The sequence below is a fragment of the Pristiophorus japonicus genome, chromosome 15, assembly GCF_044704955.1.
Source record: "Pristiophorus japonicus isolate sPriJap1 chromosome 15, sPriJap1.hap1, whole genome shotgun sequence".
Classification (NCBI taxonomy): Eukaryota; Metazoa; Chordata; class Chondrichthyes; family Pristiophoridae; genus Pristiophorus; species Pristiophorus japonicus.
Genome location: NC_091991.1, coordinates 168,746,345 through 168,766,692, shown reverse-complemented (window position 1 = coordinate 168,766,692; position 20,348 = coordinate 168,746,345). Strand labels below are relative to the sequence as shown.

General features: G+C 47.2%; 1 protein-coding gene across 3 annotated transcripts in view; it reads left to right on the top strand.

The window, feature by feature from the left end:
- Positions 1-20,348, top strand: part of sdk1a (sidekick cell adhesion molecule 1a) — an 892,584-nt gene that overhangs the window by 710,294 nt on the left and 161,942 nt on the right. For all 3 annotated transcript variants that reach the window (XM_070901293.1, XM_070901295.1, XM_070901292.1), the window contains 2 exons: positions 50-245; positions 19,716-19,814. In XM_070901293.1, coding sequence (XP_070757394.1) covers positions 50-245; positions 19,716-19,814 — 295 coding nt within the window. The remainder of the gene's footprint in view (positions 1-49; positions 246-19,715; positions 19,815-20,348) is intronic.

Genomic DNA, 20,348 nt, shown 5'->3' with positions numbered 1-20,348 from the left:
TTTTAACAAAACTTCCATATTCATAATACTTCTAATCTTTTCTCATCAGCTCCTTACTTGGACTGTGAACTCACAAAATGCAGTTACAATGGTGACCATCACTCCTGATTTCCACGGAACACGTCACGAAGGACTCCTTAGAGGCCTCAGCAAGTTCACACAATACTACACATCCGTATTGTGCTTTACAACACCTGGCGATGGTCCCAAGAGTCCACCCAAGCTCATTCAGACTCACGAAGATAGTAAGTAAAGAAAAGAAAGACTTGGAATTCTATAGCCCTGGCACGATCTTTGGCTGAGCGGGGACCCGTAGGTAAGTATAAAACATTTTTTGTTTATATAACCAGCCACGAGGATCAGTGGAGCTGGGTGGTTGGTAAGTCGGTCTGCATGAAAAAGGTAAGTGATTGGTTTTTTACTATTTATTTTCCAAATCTGTTGGGGTGATTTAATTTAAAAGTGTCTTGGAAATGTTTAAGATCATTGGACGTCTCAAAGCGCTTTACAGTCAATGAAGTACGTTTGGAGTGTAGTCACTGTTGCAATAGAAACATAGGGCTAGAATTTCCTATCAGCCTGCCAGCGCCCGATTACCGGCCAAAAACCTGCTAAGTCTGGGAAGGTTATTGCCGGCGAAAACTTCCCGAAAAAAAATGTTAGAATCCGCCCAGCGAAAAATACGGGCCTTGCAACCCCAATCTGGCCGGAAAAGTGCAATTTCGGCTAGATTGGGCGGTGCCTAAAGAAAATGGGCGAAAAATTAAAAAATCTACAAAAATTTACACTAAGGCTGCGGGGTTGGGCCGAACACCAAAAAAAGAATAAAAATAATTTTTCAAAAAAACCTAACTAAAAAATCTTAAACATTTCCAAGACACTTTAAAATTAAATCACCCCAACAGATTTTGAAAATAAGTAGTAAAAAACCAATCACTTACCTTTTTTATGCAGACCGACTGACCAACTGCCCAGCTCCACTGATCCTCGTGGTTGGTTATATAAAAAAAAATGTTTTATACTTACCTACGGGTCCCCGCTCAGCCAAAGATCGTGCCAGGGCTATCTGTGGACGGTGCACAACGATGGTCCGCTCCCCAGCAGGACTTCAAAACCACCGGTGTGCCTCAGCTGGGGAATTTTTCGCTGACTCGGTTCTCACCCAAAACGACCGAGAAACCGGTGAAAGAGTGGAAATTCTAGCCCATAGAAACTTACAGTACGGAAGGAGGTCATTTCGGCCCATCGTGTCCACGCCGGCCAACCAAGAGCTATCCAGCCTAATCCCATTTTCCAGCTCTTGGTCCATAGCCCTGCACTTTACATGCACATCCAAGTATTTTTTAAATGTGGTGAGGGTTTCTGCCTCTACCACCCTTTCAGGCAGTGAATTCCAAACCCCCACCACCCTCTGGGTGAAGAAATTTCCCCTCGTATCTCCTCTAAAGCTCCCCCCAATTACTTTTAATCTATGACCCCTGGTTGTTGACCCCTCTGCCAAGGGAAACAGGGCCTTCCTATCCACTCTCTCCACACCCCTCATAATTTTATACATCTCAATCAGGTCTCCCCTCAGCCGTCTCTGTTCCAAAGAAAACAGACCCAGCATCTCCAATCCTGCCTCATAGCCAAAATTCTCCAGTTCAGGCAACATTCTTGTAAATCTCCTCTGCATCCTTTCCAGTGCAAACACATCTTTCCTGTAATGTGGTGACCAGAACTGCACACCGTGCTCCAGCTGCGGCCTAACCAGTGTTTTATACAGTTCTAGCAGAACCTCCTTGCTCTTGTATTCCATGCCTCGACTAATGTAGGAAACACAGCAGCCAATTTGCACACAAGCAAGCTCCCACAAACAGCAATGTGATAATGATCAGATAATCTTTTTCTGTTCGGATTGACTGTTTGCCTTAACTCTCGCTCAGGAGACGCATGCGCAGAAGCGAGAGTCAGGACAATTAGTCACCAAATTCGCCCCCTCCAGCACAATTTCCACGAACCCTTTTCTGCGCCTGCGTCCTCCTCTCCCCTCCCCGACGTCCGATCCGAAACCGGAACAGGTCCCGAGCACCACGTTGTGTCGACTGAGCCTCCGAGCATCCTCTGATCCGCCGAGCCTTCGATCCATCAGCAGCCCCAAGGCCCGAGCAGCCCCAATCCTCCAATCAGGCAGCGGGCGGCCAGGAACAGTTCCTTTCTCAGTGGCAGTTTGAGTGAAGAGTGCAAGTGGCAGGGAGAGAGAGAAGCGGGTCGGTGGGGAGAGAGAAGCGGGACAACCGGGAGCAGTTTGTTTCTCATTCAGCGCCAGTTTGAGTGAAGAGTCAAGCGACACAGTAAAGTGCTCAGTGAGGTGAGAGACACAGGGTGGAGAGAAAGAGAGCCTTGGCGGGGGGCGGGGCGGGAGAGAGAGACACGTGGGGTGGGGGAGCGGGAGAGAGAGACTGGGGGAGCAGGAGAGAGAGACACGGGGGGTGGGGTGGGGGAGCGCGAGAGAGAGACACGGGGGGTGGAGGGGGGGCATGAGAGAGAGATACGGGGGTGGGGGCAGGAGAGAGAGACACGGGGGGTGGCGGGAGGGGTGGAAGAGAGACACGGGGGGGGGGGGCGGGAGAGAGAGACACGGGGGGGCGGGAGAGAGAGACACGGGGGTGGGGCGGGAGAGAGAGACATGGGGGGGGCGGGCGGGAGAGAGAGACACAGGGGGGCGGGTGGAAGAGAGACACGGGGGGCGGGCAGGTGAGAGAGAGACATGGGGGCGGGGGGGAGAGAGACACGGGGTGGGGAGAGGGGGAGAGAGAGAGCGACATAAGAGGGGGAGAGAGAGAGAGAGACATGGGAGGGGGAGAGAGAGAAAGAGACCCGGGGGTGGGGGGGGGGCGGAGAGAGAAAGACACGGGAGTGGGAGAGAGAGAGACGCGGGGGAAGAGAGAGAGAGAGAGAGAGAGAGAGAGATGCGGGGGAAGAGAGAGGGAGACACGTGGGGTGGGGAAAGAGAGAGAGAGCATGTGGAGCAGGGAAGAGAGAGAGAGAACCTGGTGGGGGGATAAGGTCTTGCGCTTGGGTAAGGAACTTCGGCTGGAACTTGGTGGCTTTTGGGGAGATCTATCCTCTGGCTTCTGAAGTCAAAATGGATCGAATTACAAATTGAAAAGTCAGTCAGAACTTGGGCTGGGCGGTTCCAGTTACAAATCCCAGAGGAACTTCATGGTGTGGCTTATCCTCCAAGGGGACCAATCAGCAATAGGTCATGTGATAATGGAGAGCCAATCAGAAAAACGGCTGCCTTTCAGTTAGTATAAATAAACGCATCCTTTTTTGTTACGTTGGAGTACTGGCGAACAGTTGCCTGAAACTGTAGTCATATTAAGCAGATATTGAGCCACATTCACAGTGATGCCTGAAAAGGATCTGCAGCTTTTGTTGGAGCCAATTTGAAGCCACATAGAGATGTCTAGTGAAGCGTGCTGATTTACAGTTGCTTTTGTTCATGAACTTAATCTGGTTTCCCTTCTCCTCAGAGAGTGAGCAGGAATAATTTGTATAATTCTCTGCTCCTTCTAAGAGTCCAATGCAATTCTGACCCAAAAAAGTTAAGCCATGTGTAATTGAAGTGTTACAATATTCTGTACATATAGCCGAGTTAATTCTGGACAGGCTCATTTGAAGAAAGTACTTTATATTTGAATGTGAAAAGGACTGTTAATACTTCTGTTATACAGGATTACTTGTTCCCCACAATTCTGATAGTTTGGTTGGGTGTCGACCAGCTCCGTTGGGTGGGCCACGTTGTCCGCATGCCCGACACGAGACTCCCAAACCAAGCGCTCTACTTGGAACTCCTACATGACAAGCGAGCCCCAGGTGGGCAGAGGAAATGTTTCAAGGACACCCTCAAAGCCTCCTTGATAAAGTGCAACATCCCCACCGACACCTGGGAGTCCCTGCCCAAAGACCGCCCTAAGTGGAGGAAGAGCATCCGGGAGGGCGCTGAGCACCTCGAGTCTCATCGCCGAGAGCACGCAGAAAACAAGTGCAGGCAGCGGAAGGAGCGTGCAGCAAACCAGACTCCCCACCCACCCTTTCCTGAAATGACTGTCTATCCCACCTGTGACAGAGACTGTAATTCCCTTATTGGACTGTACAGTCATCTGAGAACTCACTTTTGGAGTGGAAGCAAGTCTTCCTCGATTTCAAGGGACTGCCTATGATGATGATACCTAGCGGATCTATCTGATGGAGTCAGAATTTGAAGATGAGAGAGTGCCTGCTGATTTTATGGCCCACTTAAGTTCTGCTCTGAACTCTGCCGGAACTGCAGGAGGGTGTAAGATGCACCCACCATAGCTAAGATACAATCAAGCAAATAATGGGTTGAGGCCATGATGACATCATCACTCTTAAATGCTATCATTTCTATCGTAAGATGTGCTGTTCTAACCTATTCCACTATAAACAGGGTTAATATAGAATAGCAAATGAGAAACACTGATGCTGTAATCTCAAAAGTGAATTGTGCTTTTCGGTAGTCATAAATTTACTTTGGATTGGTATTTTGTCAAAATTTGTTTGCTCTTCATTTCTGAGGCTTCCAACTTCATTTAAAAGTCTCCCTCAAGACGGTTTCTTGTTTGCAGAATTTCTCAAAATGAATGGGAAGGCTGCAAGATATTTTCCCCATGGGGATTCCCCTCTTTATGATTTATTTTTTGGAAGAAGAGGAAAACAGGCAATGTGAAAACCAGGCTTATAAGGCAGCACTGCAGAAGATCTAAACCCTTGTATAGATAACCAATCACGAGAGTGTATAGTTCCAGAAGATCATTCCTCAATATATACACAGAGTATATATCAGGAGGCCTCTGTGTTCTGTTGGTCAAGTGCAGAAGTTCTTGATGCTGCCACTCGCTCCAGGATACTCTGTATTATAGAGGAGCCCTCTCTAATAGTGCCCCAAAGGAAGGTGTTTTGACTTTACTGCCATCCCTGCCATATGCGGAGAGCCTTTGCAGTGCCGTCATATGGTTCTGATGCTCTACAAGCATTTGGCAGGATTCCTGTGACCATCATCCAAATGCTGAACAGCCAGGATCTGACATCTCCTAAGCCTCTGCTCACGTACGTTATGCTTCATCTCCAATCCCTCATCCTCTGGCTTTCTTGTGAGTTTCAAATCACACTGTCATTTCCTCATCTTTATTGTCTGTATCACCCGAGTCAACCTATAGATGCTGGTGATTACAAGTGATAGGGTTCATGCTGGAGTGGGACAATTTCTACAGGCAGTGCCAAATGTTGGAAGATTCTGCCATTGGTTGCTTCTCTCTCTTAGCAGCATCTTTCTTATTTGTCCACTTTTTCTTTCCTGCTAGGCTCATGTAACTGGTTGTCAACGAATGAGCCACAAAAAAAGAAACCATTGCTGATCTTTGACCAACAAGCCATCTGTGGGTATAGACCACCCCACAACTCCACCCCTACATCATTAGCTGAGTGGATTCCCAGGATTTGAATCACCTCCTCCTCTTGTAGTCTGTCCTCATGAATTGTGCACAAATGTTGGCAAAGCATGACAAAAGAATGCTTGCTATTGTCAGTCACAGATTATCAAATTTAACAACTATTTGAGAATTCTCATTACTGATAGTATGAAACTCCCACGGAAATAGTGAAGCTTCATTGGGAATGCATGCATTGCAGGATGTTACATCCATTTAAGAAAGAACAAACTTGCATTTACATAACACCTTTCATGTCCTCAAGACATCTCAATGCGTTTCACAGCCAATAAAGTTGCTTTGAAATATAGTCATTCATGTAATGTATGCAAGTGTATTCTAATTCTTGCAAAAGTAACAATCAGATGATACAAAAATTGGCTGTGTGGTTGATAATAAAGAAGAAAGCTATAGACTGCAGGAAGATATAAATGGACTGGTCAGGTGGGCAGAACAGTGGCAAATGGAATTCAATCCAAAGAAGTGTACAAAATTTTGAAGGGCATAGATAGGGTAGTTAGGAAGTACCTATTTCCCTTAGCAGAGGGGTCAATAACCAGGGGGCATAGATTTAAAGTAAGTGGCAGGAGGGTTAGAGGGGATTTGAGGATGGTGGGGGTCTGAAACTCACTGCCTGAAAGGGTGGTAGAGGCACAAACCCTCATAGCATTGAACAAGTACTTGGATATGCACTTGCAGTGCCGTAAACGGACCAAGAGCTGGAAAGTGGGATTAGGCGGGATAGCTCTTTGTCAGCCGGTACAGACATGATGTGCCAAATGGCCTTCTGTGCTGTAAATTTCTATGATTCTATGCATTTTTGCTGTGCGAGCCTAGATAGTGATTGTAACCATAAGGGAAGAGTCACACACAAGCCTGATCCAGTTTTAATCTGATATCTTCATGTGTGCACTTTCCCGCAGGGACTTCATAGATAGCAATATCAATAATGTGAATCCCTCGCCTCTCATCCTCTGCGCAGGAGTACCGAATCCAATTGCAGCACTCAAATGCTGCCCTGGCTGCAGTGAACTAACTCATTTGTTACAATTCTGATTCTCATTCAAACAGCCTGCAACTGTTTCTGTAAATAAGTGCTTCCCCTTCACTTTTTCCGTTACCACGATCTGTTCTTTTGCTTCCTGTCCTGTACAGATAGCGCAGCCCAGCCCTAGCAATTAACTCTTAATTATGGTAATTTGCATACTGGGATTTATGTAGGATTCCCCTATGTCTTCAATTTGTAACTTGGCAGAAAATATTACACACTAAGCCAGTTTTGTAAAACAACTAATCAAATTTTCTTATAGCAAATATACAGAAACACAACTCTCCAGACAGAGCCTAAAATCCATATCCCTGGCGGCACACTCCGGCACAAGTCCATCAGGATGTAGCATCCTGCAGTGCACCCTTCACTGTTGGTGTTCAAGGGCATCTGTCTTCCGCAAACATCGCCCATCATCAGAGGAGAGCAGGTCTGGAAGGGGGGTCTGGAAATGTCCTTGTTCTCGGCGTGGATTATGCCGCACAGTCAGATCGCTCGGCTCGATGAGACGTACCAACCCTCTGCCCTGCGGATGTGCAGCGCACCTTGGGGCCCAGGAGCCTTCTTTGTTTATTCCACCCCCTTCATAAAAGCGCTGGTGAGACCAGTAGAAAAAGGTTTTGGACTGGCGATCTCAATACTTCTTTGTGAAGCTGGCCAGGGCCACATTTACCACCCTCCCTCTTCTGGCGCCACCCAGATACTTTGCTGGGGTCAGGAGCAAAGGATCCTGCCGGATGCTCCGCGGCACTTAGAATTACATAGAATAAACAGCACTGAAACAGGCCATTCAGCCCAACATAGAAACATAGATAATAGGTGCAGGAGTAGGCCATTTGGCCCTTTGAGCCTGCACCGCCATTCAGTGAGTTCATGGCTGAACATGCAACTTCAGTACCCCATTCCTGCTTTCTCGCCATACCCCTTGATCCCCCTAGTAGTAAGGACTACATCCAGCTCCTTTTTGAATATATTTAGTGAATTGGCCTCAACAACTTTCTGTGGTAGAGAATTCCACAGGTTCACCACTCTCTGGGTGAAGAAGTTTCTCCTCATCTCAGTCCTAAATGGCTTACCCCTTATCCTTAGACTGTGACCCCTGGTTCTGGACTTCCCCAACATTGGGAACATTCTTCCTGCATCTAACCTGTCTAAACCCGTCAGAATTTTAAACGTTTCTATGAGATCCCCTCTCATTCTTCTGAACTCCAGTGAATACAAGCCCAGTTGATCCAATCTTTCTTGATATGTCAGTCCCGCCATCCCGGGAATCAGTCTGGTGAACCTTCGCTGCATTCCCTCAATAGCAAGAATGTCCTTCCTCAAGTTAGGAGACCAAAACTGTACACAATACTCCAGGTGTGGCCTCACCAAGGCCCTGTACAACTGTAGTAACACCTCCCTGCCCCTGTACTCAAATCCCCTTGCTATGAAAGCCAACATGCCATTTGCTTTCTGAACCGCCTGCTGTACCTGCATGCCAACCTTCAATGACTGATGTACCATGACACCCAGGTCTCGTTGCACCTCTCCTTTTCCTAATCTGTCATCATTCAGATAATAGTATGTCTCTCTGTTTTTACCACCAAAGTGGATAACCTCACATTTATCCACATTATACTTCATCTGCCATGCATTTGCCCACTCACCTAACCTATCCAAGTCACTCTGCAGCCTCATAGCATCCTCCACGCAGCTCACACTGCCACCCAACTTAGTGTCGTCCGCAAATTTGGAGCTATTACATTTAATCCCCTCGTCTAAATCATTAATGTACAATGTAAACAGCTGGGGCCCCAGCACAGAACCTTGCGGTACCCCACTAGTCACTGCCTGCCATTCTGAAAAGTCCCCATTTACTCCTACTCTTTGCTTCCTGTCTGACAACCAGTTCTCAATCCACGTCAGCACACTACCCCCAATCCCATGTGCTTTAACTTTGCACATTAATCTCTTGTGTGGGACCTTGTCGAAAGCCTTCTGAAAGTCCAAATACACCACATCAACTGGTTCTCCCTTGTCCACTCTACTGGAAACATTCTCAAAAAATTCCAGAAGATTTGTCAAGCATGATTTCCCTTTTACAAATCCACGCTGACTTAGTCCTATCATGTCACCTCTTTCCAAATGCACTGCTATGACATCCTTAATAATTGATTCCATCATTTTACCCACTACCGATGTCAGGCTGACCGGTTTATAATTCCCTGTTTTCTCTCTCTCCTTTTTTAAAAAGTGGGGTTACATTGGCTACCCTCCACTCGATAGGAACTGATCCAGAGTCTCTGGAATGTTGGAAAATGACTGTCAATGCATCCGCTATTTCCAAGGCCACCTCCTTAAGTACTCTGGGATGCAGACCATCAGGCCCTGGGGATTTATCGGCCTTCAATCCCATCAATTTTCCCAACACAATTTCCCGACTAATAAGGATTTCTCTCAGTTCCTCCTTCTTACAAGACCCTCTGACCTCTTTTATATCCCGAAGGTTATTTGTGTCCCCCTTAGTGACTACCGAACCAAAGTACTTGTTCAGTTGGTCTGCCATTTCTTTGTTCCCCGTTATGACTTCCCCTGATTCTGACTGCAGGGGACCTACGTTTGTCTTTACTAACCTTTTTCTCTTACCAACCAGTCCATGCCACCATTTATGCTCCACTCGAGCCTCCTCCCATCCTTCCCCATCTAATTATCAATATAATCCTCTATTTCCTTCTTCCTCATATGCTGATCTAGCTTCCTCTTAAATGCATCTATACTATTCACCTCAACTACTCCTTGTGGTAGCACGTTTCACATTGTCACCACTCTAGGTAAAGAAGTTTCTTCTGAATTCCCTATTTGATTTCTTGGTGACTGTTTTATATTGATGGCCCCTAGTTTTGCACTTCCCCACATGTAGAAACACTCTTCTGTGTCTACTCATTCAAAACCTTTCATAATTTTGAAGACCCCTATCAGGCCAAGCCTCAGCCTTCTCTTTTGAAGAGAAAAGAGACCCGGCCTGTTTATCCTTTCCTGGTAGGTATAACCTTGCAGTTCTGGTATCATCCTTGTAAATCTTTTTTGCACCCTCTCCAACGCCTCTCTATCCCCTTTACAATATGGCAACCAGAACTGCACACACTATTCCAAGTGCCGCTAATCAAGGTTCGATACAAGTTTAGCATAACTTCTCTACTTTTTAATTCTATCCCTCTAGAAATAAACCCTAGTGCTTGGTTTGCTTTTTTTATGGCCTTATTAACCTGTCGCTACTTTTAGTGATTTGTGCATTTGTACTACCAGGCCCATTTGCTCCTCTACCCCATTTAGATTCTTATTTTCCAAGTAGTACATGACCTCTTTATTTATCTTACCACAATGTAATACCTCACACTTATCTGTGTTGAAATTCATATGCAAGTTTATTAATATCTTCTTGTAATTTGTTGCAGTCCTCCTCAGTATTGACTATCTCCCCACCCCCGCCCCCCTCTCCCCCCCCCCCCCCCCCGCCCCAGTTTGGTGTCATCCGCAAATTTAGAAATTGTGTTTATGATTCCAGAGTCTATATCGTTAATATATATTGTGAACAACAGTGGTCCCAGCACTGAACCTTGTGGGACCCCACTTTCCACCTTCTGCTACTCTGAATAGCTACCCTTTACTATTCTGCTACTTGTCTCCTGACTCCACTCTGACTTTATTCATTCGTCTATTATGTCATCATCATCATAGGCAGTCCCTCGGAATTGAGGAAGACTTGCTTCCACTCCTGAAGTGAGTCCTTTAGTGGCTGAACAGTCCAGTACAAGAGCCACAGATTCTGTTACAGATGGGACAGATAGTCGTTGAGGGAAGGGGTGGGTGGGACTGGTTTGCCGCATGCTCTTTCCGCTGTCTGCGCTTGATTTCTGCATGCTCTCAGCGTTGAGACTCGAGGTGCTCAGCGCCCTCTCTGATGCACTTCCTCCACTTAGGGCGGTCTTGGGTCAGGTACTCCTAGGTGTCAGTGGGGATGTTGCACTTTATCAGGGAGGCTTTGAGGGTTTCCTTGTAGCATTTCTGCTGCCCACATTTGGCTCGTTTGCCATGAAGGAGCTCCGAGTAGAGCACTAGCTTTGGGAGTCTCGTGTCTGGCATGCAGACTATGTGGCCTGCCCAGCGGAGATGATCGAGTGTGGTCAGTGCTTCAATGCTGGGGATGTTAGCCTGAATGAGGACACTGACGTTGGTGCACCTGTCCTCCCGGGGGATTTGTAGGATCTTGCGGAGACATCGTTGGTGATATTTCTCCAGCAACTTGAGATGTCTACTATACATGGTCCATGTCTCTGAGCCATACAGGAGGGCAGGTATTACTACAGCCCTGTAGACCATGAGCTTTGTGGCAGTTTTGAGGGCATGGTCTTCAAACACTCTTTTCTTTATCGAAGGCCTTTTGGAAATCTAGATAAATTACATCTACTGCATTACCCTTGTCTACTCTCTCTGTTACCTCTTCAAAGAATTCAATGAGGTTGGTCAAGCAAGACTTTTCGTTTTGAGATCCATAATGACTTTTCATTATTCTATTTTTGGTTTCTATTTTCTCCTTTAGTAGGGATTCCAATATTTTTCCTACCACCAACGTTAAGCTGACTGGCCTATGGTTTCCTGGACATTTTCTATCTCCCTTAAATATAGGTATACCACTGGATGACCTGTCACATGGGTTTTCAGGGCTATGCTATATATAAAATAAAGAAAAAATACAATCAGCCCCTTCATAGATCTCACCAACCTTGCTACAATTTTGAAATTGAAAAGTTTTTCAGAATAACGCAGTATTTTGCTGTATTCCTCCGGTAGTGGGTTTCCCATGAAATACATTTTCTTGGTGTTCTTCCTTCTGAAAGTCCTTTAGAAATCACGTAACACTTATTATCACATTTATGTACAGGTGGAGTGTCCGAAATCCGGAGTTAAGAAATTTGGAATGTTCCGGAATCTGGACACTGGTCCAATCCGTGGCGAGGTCGTCCGGAAACTGGAAAATGTTCCGAAATCCGGACATGGCTGCCCGTGCTCCCCCGCCTCAGCGCCCCAGCCTCGGCCCGACCTCACCTCGGCAGCCCAACCTCGCCCTGGCGGCCCGACATCGCCTCGGCCCTCAGCGGTCCGACCTCGCCTCGTCGGCCGGCCCTCGGCGCCCCGACCTTGCCCCGGCCCTCAGCGGCCCGACCTCGCCCCTTACCTCGGCGGCCCGACCACGCCCCCTTGCCTCGCCGGCCCGACCTCGACCGCCCAACCCCCCCCCCACCCTACCTCAGCCCAGGCAAAGACGTTCTGAAATTTGGAAATAGCTAGAATCCGGAACGGCCTCGGTCACGCGGTTTCCGGATTTCAGACGTCACATCTGTACTCTTAATAATCATTTCTTTTGAAGATCAAAGCAACAACACCATTCTGACATATGACAATAATGCAAGTTCTCGGTATTTCCCTAAAGCTGCCTTTATAGTCCCTTTAATGGGGTACCAAGTATTGTGTTCCTAACACAGATGAAGCTGCACACAGGGAGGTTAAAGTAACAGTGACCTCAGTCTTTAATAAGATACTCCAGAGTGAGGAACAGGCCTTAGGGGCCGGCTTATATACAGTGCTCCCAAGGGATGCTGGGATCCCTTGGGACTTCAGGGGATGAGCTCCCTGGTGGCGTAACATGGGAGTGCATGCTTTACAGATATACACTCACTCCCCGCCCCCCCCTCCCTCAAAGTCAAAGTGAAAACTATTTACAAGGTGAGGCGGTCGGGAGCCTTTCTTTCCCTGGTGGACCGCCTCGGTACAAATGTCTGTTCTGGTGTGTTGGCTGTGTCCTCGCTGGGCTGGCGTGTTGTTGACCCTGCAGGGCTGCTGGGTGAACCTGGCTTTGCTGGGCTGTTGGGTGTGATGGGTTTGATTTCCTGGTCTGGGGTGGTGTCCTTGATCCTTTGGGTGTGTGTTGTGTGCTCGAAAAAGGTGGTGTCTGCTGTTCAGGGCAGTCTGTGAACCGCAGCCTCGTTTGGTCCAAACACCCTACTCCCTTCTTTGGCTATCAACGTGCCCACGATCCACTTGGGACCATGCATATAGTTTAGCGCATTCACGGGGTCATTCAGATCAATTTCCCGTGTCACAGTGGCGCGACTATCGTTTACACTTTGTTGCTGCCACCTGCTCTCTACCTGATCATGCAGGTTGGGGTGAACCAGCGAGAGTCTGGCTTTAAGTGTCCTTTTCATGAGTAGCTCAGCTGGGGTCACCCCTGTAAGCGAGTGGGGTCTCTTGCGGTAGCTGAGCAGTACCCGGGACAGGCGGGTTTGGAGTGAGCCTTCTGTGACTCGTTTAAGGCTCTGTTTGATGGTTTGTACTGCCTGCTCTGCCTGCCCATTGGAGGCTGGTTTAAACAGAGCCGAGGTGACATGTTTGATCCCATTGCGGGTCATGAATTCTTTAAATTCGGCACTGGTAAAACATGGCCCGTTATCACTGACCACCAGTATGTCAGGCAGGCCATGGGTGGCAAATGTGGCCCTCAGACTTTCAATGGTGGCGGTGGCGGTGGCGGTGCTTCCCGACATTATTTCGGATTCAGTCCATTTTGAAAAAGTATCCACCACCACCAGGAACATTTTACCGAGAAACGGGCCCGCATAGTCAACATGGATCCTCGACCATGGTCTGGAGGGCCAGGACCACAAACTTAGTGGTGCCTATCTGGGCGCGTTGCTCAACTGAGCACATACACTGCATTGCCGTACACAGAGTCGATACCGGGCCACCACAGGTGGGATCTGGCTATCGCTTTCATCATTACTATACCTGGGTATGTGCTGTGGAGATCCGAGATGAACGTCTCCCTGCCCCTTTTTGGTAGCACTGCACGGTTACCCCACAACAGGCAGTCTGCCTGAATGGACAGCTCGTCCTTTCGCCGCTGGAATGGCTTGATTGGCTCTTGCATTTCAACAGGGATGCTGGCCCAGCTCCCATGCAGTACACAGTTTTTTACTAGGGACAGCAGAGGATCTTGGCTGGTCCAAGTCCTAATCTGGTGGGCCGTGACAGGTGATTTATCATTTTCAAACGCTGCCATGACCATCAACAAGTCTGCGGGCTGCGCCATTTCCACCCCCGTGGTGTGCAATGGTAGCCAACTGAGAGCATCTGCACAGTTCTCGGTGCCGGCCTGTGGCGGATGGTATAGTTATACACTGATAGCGCGAGTGCCCACCTTTGTATGCGGGCTGAGGCATTAGTATTTATCCCCTTGTTTTCAGCGAACAGGGATGTGAGGGGCTTGTGATCGGTTTCCAGCTCAAATTTGAGGCCAAACCGGTACTGATGCATTTTCTTTACCCCGAACACACACGCTAATGCCTCTTTCTCAATCATGCTGTCGGCCCTCTCAGCCTTAGACAAGTTCCTGCAAGCATAGGCGACAGGTTGCAACTTCCCCGCAGCGTTAGCTTGTTGTAATAAACACCGGACTCCGTACATCGACGCATCACATGCTAGCACAAGTCTTTTACATGGGTATATAATACAAGCAGCTTGTTGAAGCATAAAATGTTTCTGGCTTTCTCAAAAGCAATTACTTGTTTTTTTCCCCATACCCAGTTCTCACCTTTACGCAGTAACACATGTAGGGGCTCTAAAAGGGTGCTTAAACCCGGTAGGAAATTACCAAAATAGTTGAGGAGTCCCAGGAACGGCCGCAGCTCCGTGACGTTGTGTGGCCTGGGCGCGTTCCTAATAGCCTCTGTCATGGCGTCTGTGGGCCAAATGCCATCCGCCGCGATCTTTCTCCCCAAAAACTCCACTTCTGTTGCCATGAAGACACATATCGACCTCTTCAGCCGCAGCCCTACGCGATCCAGTCGCTGGAGGACCTCCTCCAGGTTTTGTAGGTGCTCGGCGGTGTCCCGACCCGTGACCAATATGTCGTCCTGAAAGACCACCGTGTGTGGTACCGACTTGACAAGGCTCTCCATGTTTCTCTGGAAGATCGCTGCAGCCGACCGAATTCCAAACGGGCATCTGTTGTAGATGAACAGTCCCTTGTGCGTGTTGATGCAGGTGAGGCCCTTCGAAGACTCCTCCAGCTCCTGCGTCATGTAGGCTGAAGTCAGGTCGAGCTTGGTGAACGTCTTGCCTCCTGCCAGCATCGCAAATAGGTCGTGGGCCTTAGGTAGTGGGTATTGGTCCTGTAGCGAGAAACAATTAATAGTTACTTTATAATCGCTGCAAATCCGTACCATCACTTTTGAGTACTGGAACAATTGGGCTGGCCCACTCGCTGAATTCCACTGGGGAGATGATGCCCTCGCGTTGCAGCCTGTCCAGCTCGATTTCCACTCTCTCCCTCATCATGTGAGGTACCGCTAGCGCCTTGTGGTGAATGGGTCGTGTCTCTGGGACCAAGTGGATCCGCACTTTCGCCCCGGAAAAGTTTCCAATGCCTGGCTCAAAAAGGGAAGGAAATTTGTTAAGCACCTGGGTACATGAGGCCTCATCGACATGTGATAGCGCCCGGATGTCATCCCAGTTCCAACACATTTTGCCCAGCAAGCTCCTTCCAAGCAGTGTGGGGCCATCGCCCGGGACAATCCAGAGTGGCAGTTCGTGCACCGTGCCCTTGTAGGTGACCTTGACCATGGCGCTGCCCAGGACAGTGATAAGCTCTTTGGTGTACGTTCTTAGTTTTGCGTGGATGCGGCTCAGGGCTAGTCTGAATGCCTTGTTGCACCACAGTCTCTCAAACATCTTTTTACTCATGATGGATTGGCTAGCGCCAGTGTCCAGTTCCATGGCTACGGATAAGCCATTCAATTTTACGTTTAGCATTATAGGTGGACATTTCGTCGAAAATATGTGCACCCCATGTACTTCAGCATCTGCCTCCTCTCTCTGAGGCTCGAAATTGTTTTGATCCACCATGGACCAATCTTCCTCTGCCATATGGTGGTTAGCAGGTTTTGCAGAGCTTGCAGCTTGTTTGCAAGCTCATTGGAGGTGCCCCATTGTTCCACAGCTCTTGTAAACATACCCTTTGAAGCGGCATGAATAGACTGAATGGACGCCTCCACAACGCCAACAAGGTGTGAATTGCCTTGCATTCATCCTTTGTTGCGGACTCTGAGTCATCTGGGTCACCTGAGGCCTGCTGACAGTTGAAGACTCATGGGTTCTACCCTGTACATTTCTGTTCACAAACACAGTTCCAGTTAATTTATGAACATTGCTAGCACTTGTGTGCTGAGAGATTTGTTTGGTGTTATCACTGGTGGACATAAACACCTGTGCTACCGCAATGGCCTTACTGAGGTGTCTCTACAGTCAAAAGTTTTCGTAGGATGGTCTCGTGGCCAATGCCCAGTACAAAAAAGTCTCTGAGCATTTTCTCCAGGTAGCCATCAAACTGACACTGTCCTGCCTTAGCTCGGCGACATAGCTCGGCACTTCCTGACCTTCAGATCGCTGGCACATGTAGAACCGATACCTCGCCATCAGCACGCTCTCCCTTGGGTTAAGATGCTCCTGAACCAGTGTACACAGCTCCTCATATGACTTATCTGTGGGTTTCACTGGAGCCAGAAGATTCTTCATGAGGTTGTAGGTCGGTGCCCCGCAGACCGTGAGGAGGACCGCTCTCCTTTTTGCAGCTCTTCCTTCTCCGTCCAGCTCGTTGGCTACAAAGTACTGGTCTAGCCGTTCGACATAGGCTTCCCAGCGCTCACCCTCTGAGAACTTCTCCAGGATGCCCACAGTTTGCTGCCTCTTTGCATTGGATTCGTATTCTTGTCGCCAGTTATTCCTAACACAGATGAAGCTGCACACAGGGAGGTTAAAGTAACAGTGACCTCAGTCTTTAATAAGACACTCCAGAGTGAGGAACAGGTCTTAGGGGCTGGCTTATATACAGTGCTCCCAACGGATGCTGGGATCCCTTGGCACTTCAGGGGATGAGCTCCCTGGTGGCATAACATGGGAGTGCATGCTTTACAGATACACAACACCAAGATTGCTAGTTGCCACAGCTGGTAGCTGCCCTACCGAATCTGCCAACTTTACTGTGGGGCTGCCAACCAGCAGCCCTCGAGTCCTGCTAAGTACAGTATGAAAGCAGCTTATGACTATACAACAATATCATGTATATCACGTAGAGGACTCCATGGAATGCTAAAGCAGAAATGAGTACAAGTTATCTGGAAACTTCGATGACTTAACATGTCGCCAAAGAATTGCAGCACCTGTTGGCATAACCTTTACTCAGCTCACCATAATCCAAAATGGGCAATCATATTCACATCTAGAACCATAGGTTAAATGGTCATAAGGCAAGCAACTCATGCAGTCATGTCAAATTTAAGAAAACATGTAGAATCTGTTTGGATCTGGATTGCTGCAGCTTTTAAGCATATATATATAAACGTAGTATGACAAAATTCCTATGTTTGCCACATCAGATTTGGAATCAAACCTGCAACATTCTGGTCAGCATGGTGTTGTTAGCTTAGTCTGGAGGGTGAAGAATCTATTAAGGAAACTCTACTATTTCTTCCAATTAGAGTTCCATTCTAGCCACTGTACCACCTAGGGCTGTGCACATCACAGCCTCTAGTTGGCATTATGACAAGAGACCCATATTTGAACTCTGCTATTCAATTAATTGAAAAAAATTAAGACAATTATTAATTCAGACAGATAAGACATTCGAGCATGTAAAACTTGATCAGCTTAAAGCTGCAGCTTTGAGTTTTGTAAATGAGTGTAATAATTTCTGCTGTTCGTATGCACTTTGGGCTAGAAATTGCGTAGCATCCCGTTTGGGGCAATAATTTTTGCAGGGGCACAAAAGTATCGGCAAGGGGCTACGCAAGTGAAGCCGGTACAAACTTCTGGTTTAGCGCTCCAAAAAGAACGTGGAGCGCTAAATCAAGCGCTACCACTTCCGGTGGAATGCTAAATCAAGCGCAACCACTTCCTGTAGAGTGCTAAACCAGGCAAGGGTAGCGGCAGAGTGCTGCGCGGTGACCAGTGCAGCGCTGCCGGGATCGGAGGCTCCTTCCCTCCCTTGAAGGGATTGGCCATTGCTCCAGGCTCTGCAATAAATGTAATCCCTTGCTCGCTGATAGCACCCGCAATCCGCAACGATTAGCCCCAGGCACATTAACAGAATGCAGGCCTGATCAATCGTGGCAGAAGAAAATGCTGCAAAGAAATGACCTGAGAGCTCAATAAAAAATTTTCACTTACCTCACCGGCAATCCTTTTTAAATACCACTCCACAAGCGGCCGGGCCTACCTTACAACGCCTCCTGCAGCTGCCGGTGTCGAGGCCTGGCGATGCTGCAGGGGGCGGAACTGAAGTTTGCATCCAGGGTAGTACCGGGGCGCTGCGCACCTGATGATGTCACAATCTCCGTGGCGCAGGAGATCATGGTGTTAGGGGTTAACGCTGCCACTAACCTGCAAGGCAAGTTCGCGGGCGTCCGTACTCTTGCCGCGCCCGGTGGCACAACCGTAGCGATCCGTTATTGCCCCACGGAGGTGCTAACAGGAGGCACATAGGAGGGCAATTTCTCCCCCATTGTTTCTGCAATAGAATTCTAAAGAGGAAATCCATGCAATCAGAGAGATCTGTTCCTTTACTTTTGCTTTCATTTGCACCTTGTGAATTTCAGTCATGTATTTTTCTTTTCTCCAGTACATTACTTCAGGTTTTTTTCCCCCACTTAGGACACAGCAGGGATTTGAACACCTTGTTCTTGAACTCACCGTCTCTATGATCATGCCTGTTACCAACTCCTACACTTTTTACTGATTATTTTTTCAAAAGGCGATTTATCTTTTTTGATTTTTGCTTTATAATAATGCAGCTCAAAGCTTAGTTTGCTTGTCCATTTTTTTGATTTACGTCCATTTACCATTGGCGCTGCTTTCTATTTCTGAAATACTGTGCGCTTTAACTGATGGTCGAAGTGGATGTGTTCAGAAAGATTTATCTTGCTTGTGAGGGAAATATAAGGGCAAAAATAAATTGAAAATTGCAGCGCGATCCCAGACAAATTACTTTCACCAAGCACCCATATAGGATCATTTGGTTTAAATCAAACTGGTTATTAAAGGAAAGTTTAAAAAAAAGATTAATATACAGCAAAAAGCTTTATGTGACAGGCATTCCTGGATCATTAACCTACAGACATTCTGTGGTGAACTGAGCTCTGCTAACCCTACACTATAGGCTGCCTGATACCTAGTCCCAGCACCACAAACCTTTGTTCAATATATATATATATATAGAAATTATTCTTGACAACGTACTATTCTATGCTTTAATCTTGCACTTGTAAGATGCAAGGAAAATAAAAGTAGATGGTGGAATCTATTGTTCCACAAAAGCTGTGGTTTCAGTAGTAGTTTTATTTCTCCCCAGAGTCAAAGCTGAAAGTGCTTACTGGTTGCATTAAGAGTATAAACAGGATAAGTGATGCATACGCAGTGGTTTATTTTACCTTGTGACATGGGAATACATAACCCCTTGAATTTGTGGATTATGATATGATCTGCAGTGCTCTTTTTGCAGAACCCGCTGCTTCTCATGATTTATCCACTACATACACAACAAGTCAGTCACTGGTCTCTAACTCAAAACCAAAATACTGTGGATGCTGAAATCTGAAATAAAGACAAAAAATGCTGGAAACACTCAGCAGGTCAGGCAGCATCTGTGAAGAGAGAAACAGAGTTAACATTTCAGGTCAATGACCCTTCGTCAGAACTGGAAAAAGTTAGAGATGTAAAAGGTTTTTAAGCAAGTGTGGGGGGCAGGGAAAGGGGAGAGGGGAGAAAAGAGCAAAAGGGAAGGTCTGTGATAGAATGGAAGGCAGGAGAGATTAAGAGACATTGGATGATGGTACAAGGCTAAAGGAGATGGTAATGGGACAATTTAAGAAACAAAAGATGAGTCTAGATAGGGCGTAAATGGAGATGGCAGAATCAGCAACAGCTGCCGTGGGAAAGAGGAATAAAAAGCAGAAAAAAATAAAAAAACTAGGGGATGAGGTTATGGTTTGAAATTGTTGAACTCGATTTTGAGTTGTGAAATGCCTAAACGAAAGATGAACTGTCTCGCTTAACTGTCTCATTTTAAACTTCTATAGGACCGGGAGCTGTGGGGCACTTGAGTTTTACTGAAATCCTTGATACCTCTTTGAAAATCGGCTGGCAAGAACCACAGGAAAAAAATGGGATCATCACAGGTAGAAACAAAATGTTCACGTTCATCTTTTATTGAAAAGAAGGAAAGTGCAGATCATTTCCATTTTACCTGTGTCTATTTTTCATATTATGTGATGGTAAACATTCTAATTAGTTACAGCTCTATTAATTATCGAATATGTAAACAGTCAGCAACTACAAAAGCACGTTTTGCACTTAAAACTGAAACCAGGCTGACATTCCAGGAATGTGGCATTGGGGTACCTGACAGCAAGGTGTGGACTGACCCAGATCCTTCTCTGCACTCTTCCCCTTCAATGCTGACATACACAGCCTTCCCCCCCCCGCAACCCCCCAAGATATTGGCACATCCTACCCCCAGTACTCCCAGGCCCCAGTATCAACTATAGTGCTGCCAATTCTTCTGCCTCCTCAATGCCAACAGACTCTGGACTCTCATGTGCTCCGGATTGGGGCATCCCATTCCCTCAGATTCCCAGACCCAATGATTTCCCTCTAAATACTGTGAGACCAAGACATTTTCCTTCAATACAACCATATTACAAGACACCATT